Genomic DNA, 4,188 nt, shown 5'->3' on the forward strand with positions numbered 1-4,188 from the left:
CCCCGAGCGCGAGTTCGAGCCGTCCGCCAACGACCACGAGGCCGGCGGCCGGCCGGCAAGTCGCGCCGCCGGCGTTCGCAATGGGGCCGCCGGCGCCTCCCGGACGCGAGCGGATCTACGTCACCGTTGCGGTGGCGCGGATGTTCGGGACGCCGGCGTCCCAATGCCGTGGGGGACGTGCACCTCCCCACGGGCGGCACCTGAGCCCGGATCGGGTTCGGTGCCGCCCATCCCGAGCTCGGCCGCGCCCGCTTCGCCGAGATCCGGAGGCGCCGCGCTCGAGCGCCGGCGGACCTCCAGCGAGGACCCCGCGTACGGCGACGCAAGTCCCAGCCGGGACTTGTGGTTCGAGGTGGAGCACGATGCGCGCCGGCGCACGTGCTTCACATCCGCGACGGCGCGGCCTCGCGCGCGGCCGCGCACACACGCCGGCGGGCTGGCCGCCGCCCGGCGGGCTCTACATCAACGAGCCCGCGCCCCGGCCACGGCCGCAGGCCGCAGCCGCAGCCCCGAGGAGGAGGACGACCCGGGCTGCGGGCGGCGCTCGCGGCGTCCCGCGAGCAGACGAGGATCTCGACGAGCCGGCCAAATGGCCGGACCTCGCCGAGGCGCTGCGCACCTCTGCGCCGGAGGAGGCGGCCGGGAAGGCCCGGGGAGGACGCGGAGGCGTGGGCCTTCCTCGAGCGGCGCGCGCCGCGGAGGAGGCTACGCGTCGAGCGGCGCTCCGGGAGGAGGAGCGCCGGGCCGCGCGCTCGGCGGAGGAGGAGCGCCCGGCGGAGGAGGAGCGCCGGCGGAGGAGGAGCGGCTCCGGCGGGAGTCGGCGCGCGAGGCACGAGCTGCGCGAGGCCGGCGAGCCCGCCGAACCCGCGCTCCGCCCGGGAAAGGGCGCGGTGGGAGCCACGGCCGGAGTCCCCGGTGCCCTCCGGCGTGTCGGCCGGAACGGCGCGTCGCCGCCGGGGCGTCGTCGTCATCGACGCGGACGACGACGAGTACTCTCGGGGGTAGTACTGCGGCGGCCACCGTGCTCGCAAACCCTGTCTAGGGTTTTCTTTTTTTTTAGTTTAAAGCCCATATAGGGCTTTCTTTTGTGTAAAAATTGCCCAAAATAGGGCTAAGTTTAATTAACCGATAGTTTATATTTATTTGTCTGTTGTTTTTATTTTTCATTTTCATTTATGTTTTTTTATTACATTTGCGTTGCGTCCGCGCGTTGGGCGCAGCGTGCGACCCAAACGGACACGCGGACGCGGGGCGCTGTCCGGGTGTCCGTTCGGCCACGCAAACGGCCCAAAACGGACGCGCTGGGCCGTCCGTTTGGGTCGCCCGGTTGGAGATGCCCTAACAGGCACGGCGCATGTCGCGACGCGACGGTAGCCAGACCGGACCGTCCATCGGTCAGGGAGGGGTTCACAGAAGCCTAATTGGATCCTTCTTTTTCATGGTGTTTATCCGTACTTTCTCATGGAGCAAGTTGGGAGATGAACACAGACATGACAGCGACCTAACAAGCGATCGATCGTCGTCTTCGTATGTGTATGTGGCGCACGCACGGCGGCTAGGTTCCTGATAAATTCGACATCTCTTTCGTGCTGCTGTCGTCGCGTACTAATGTCTGCTAGCCACTGTGTCGGGTCAATTCGCCCTGACCGAAGCAGGAAAAAGTACAGCCGTCGGAACACAGAACTCTCGAAGATGATGGTACTCTGATTCAGTTTACAGTTAGCAATACTGCAAAACAGCGGCATTCTAACAGTATGCAGCGAATGTACATAGTCTTGCTGATTGCATCGTACTGGACCAATCATCACAACGATGATGATCTTAATTAGGCGCAGCAGCGATTTCTGAACCAAACAGAGCCAGACAAGACATAATGATAACATGTGTTTGGAAAACAACTCGATCGATCGACCGATCCCAGGAGGTGAAAGAAAGATACCGAGACATAAAACAGGACCAAATTTTCAACCCACTAGCACTTGTCGCAGGCCATTATCTGATCTCGACCAATGTCGCTGATCCCTGAATCCTAGATTGATCTCGAACAGTCCAATGGGGACAGGAGGAGCCGACGTGTTACAGCATCCAGATGTGATCCAAAGCCCCCACAAAAGCAAATCTAGGAGCCGAACTTTCTTATGGTAGCGCCACGAAGAAAAGCGGCGCAAAGCCACCCAAAAAAGGCAACCAGGTTTCCACTCTGGTCTGCTCATGTGTTTCTCTGTCAGAGAGTGGATCAGATGACACATGTAAACGTGAAGAAGATGAAACTGGAAATACGCCTAAATGTAATGTACCGCATCCTTGGATCTCTGAAGATTCAGGAGGGTAGTACACTGCTATGCTCTGCTCTGCTCTAGTAGGAAGGAGCAGGCCGTCGCGTTGGAGATCACACTGACGGGGAAAAACCTACTGCTGTAAAAACCTAGGTGAAATGGAAGCTGATCAAAACTCTCTAGGATCGACGAAGATGGAGCGTCCGGGCGTCGCCTTGGTCCAGTCACCGAGCGTGCCGTGGGTGTACCCGTCCGCGAGCCGCTTCATGCACCACAGGTCCTCGGCGCCCAGGCGCGCCCAGTGCGGCACACCGGTACGGACAGGCTCGCATGCGACGACCTCGGTGGCCACCACACCGCATCCGCCGCGACGTGCCATGTTGTGCGCGTGCCGGCACAGCGCGCGCACCATCCTCGGCGCCCCGGGCCCAGCGCCGCCCAGGCCGTAGAGGAAGTAGAGCCCGAACGGCCTGAACACGTTTGGGATGGAAGGGATCCCGAGCCACGGCACCGCGCGGTCCACCATCCGCGTCGCGCCCGCGGCGGCGCGCATCACGCGCGGAGCTCCGCGCACCTCGAGGCGGAAGGCGTCCATGCAGTTCCACACGCTCAGCACCGCCCACGACGCCGGCGGCGACGCGATGAACGCCTCGACGTCTCCGTCCCACCTCGTCCCCGCGGGCACCGCGACGAACGTGCCGAGCGACAGGGCGTTGGACAGCACGGCGTCGATGTCGTCCGGGAAGAACTCCACGGCAGCGAAGTGCCAGCGGTAGAGCCGTTCGGCGTCGCGAGGCTCGAGCTTCACGATGGAGACGCGGCGGGAGAGCCCGAGGGCGTGGCGGAACACCGGGTGCACGAGTACGGACGGCGTGCGGAACTTGGCGTAGCCGCAGCGGCCCGTGAAGAGCTGCACGGACGCCTCGTTGTCCTGCTCCGTCGCCATGTACGAGTACTCCGCGCCCGTCTGCCGGAACCATTCCTCCATCCGCTCCACGAGCTTCTTCCCCACCCCTTTCCGCCTGCGTATTGTATGATCACAGTTCAAGTTACAAACTGATGAAACGGAACAATTTTAACAGCTGCATGCCTCATTCTTGATGATGGCACGTACATACCGGTGGGTGGGGCAGACGCGGAGGCCGAGGATGTACGCGACCTTGGTGTAGATGGGGTCCTTGCCATGGGAGCTGCCGGAGACGACAGACTTGACGCAGCCGCGGACGAGGCCGACAATCCTAGTGCCACGGCCGCCGCCGCCGCCGCTTCCGGTGCCGGTGCCGGTTGCTATCTCCGCGACCTTTCCATATCAGGGCCGTTGAAACATGCGTTTCGAGCTGTTAGTTTTCAGCCGGGACCCACGCCGAAACGACAGCGAATTAAACCAAATTGGATATATCAGTCACTCAAGTACTGCGTGCGTACCAGCATCAGGTAGGCCGGCGAGTTGCGAATGCGGCAGAGTGGGTCGCCGAGGAGGTCAGTGAAGAGGCACATCTTGCCGGAGCCGCCGCCGCTGGAACCCACCTCGCACTCCCGCTCCACCTCCTCCACGCCACCGCGGTCACGACCACCGTCGTACTCTCGCACCCTCACCACCACCGCCGCCGCCTCCTCCTCCTCCACCACCGCAGCAACCGCCACGACCATGATCGAGCTCACTTTCTTGGTAGCAAGGAGTGGAAATATGTATGGTTGGCCAACCAGATACCAGGATCGAAAGACAGAGAGAGGAGTGGAGCGTGTGGCGAGTGGTTATATATATAGCTAGTGGCCGGGCAGTTGAAGGTCCGGGGCCGGAGGGAGGGGGCGAGTATGAATCACGTGAGGGAGAGGGAGAGGGGGTAGTGGGGGAGGGGGGCGATGGTGGTGTTCTTTCGCGACCCTAGCCTGCCGCCTTTCTCAATTACAA

The 4,188-nt window shown here is 62.4% G+C and overlaps 1 protein-coding gene across 1 annotated transcript; it reads right to left on the minus strand.

Moving 5' to 3' along the window:
- Window positions 1-1,953: 1,953 nt before the first annotated feature.
- LOC124700599 (probable N-acetyltransferase HLS1) lies at window positions 1,954-4,188 on the minus strand. Its single transcript, XM_047232690.1, has 3 exons — window positions 3,702-4,188; window positions 3,395-3,576; window positions 1,954-3,298 (listed from the first exon to the last, which is right to left on the minus strand). Exons 1-3 carry the CDS (start codon window positions 3,924-3,926, stop codon window positions 2,446-2,448), a joined length of 1,260 nt encoding a protein of 419 aa, XP_047088646.1. The 5' UTR covers window positions 3,927-4,188; the 3' UTR covers window positions 1,954-2,445.

This window comes from Lolium rigidum, chromosome 3 (assembly GCF_022539505.1).
Source record: "Lolium rigidum isolate FL_2022 chromosome 3, APGP_CSIRO_Lrig_0.1, whole genome shotgun sequence".
NCBI classification, from domain to species: domain Eukaryota; kingdom Viridiplantae; phylum Streptophyta; class Magnoliopsida; order Poales; family Poaceae; genus Lolium; species Lolium rigidum.

Coding starts and splice junctions, on each gene's coding strand:
- LOC124700599 (XM_047232690.1), bottom strand. CDS start 3,926: ATGGTCGTGGCGGTTGCTGCGGTGGTGGAGGAGGAGGAGGCGGCGGCG. Junction 3,577..3,701: donor CGCCGGCCTACCTGATGCTG/GTACGCACGCAG, acceptor TGATATGGAAAG/GTCGCGGAGATAGCAACCGG. Junction 3,299..3,394: donor CGCGTCTGCCCCACCCACCG/GTATGTACGTGC, acceptor TACAATACGCAG/GCGGAAAGGGGTGGGGAAGA.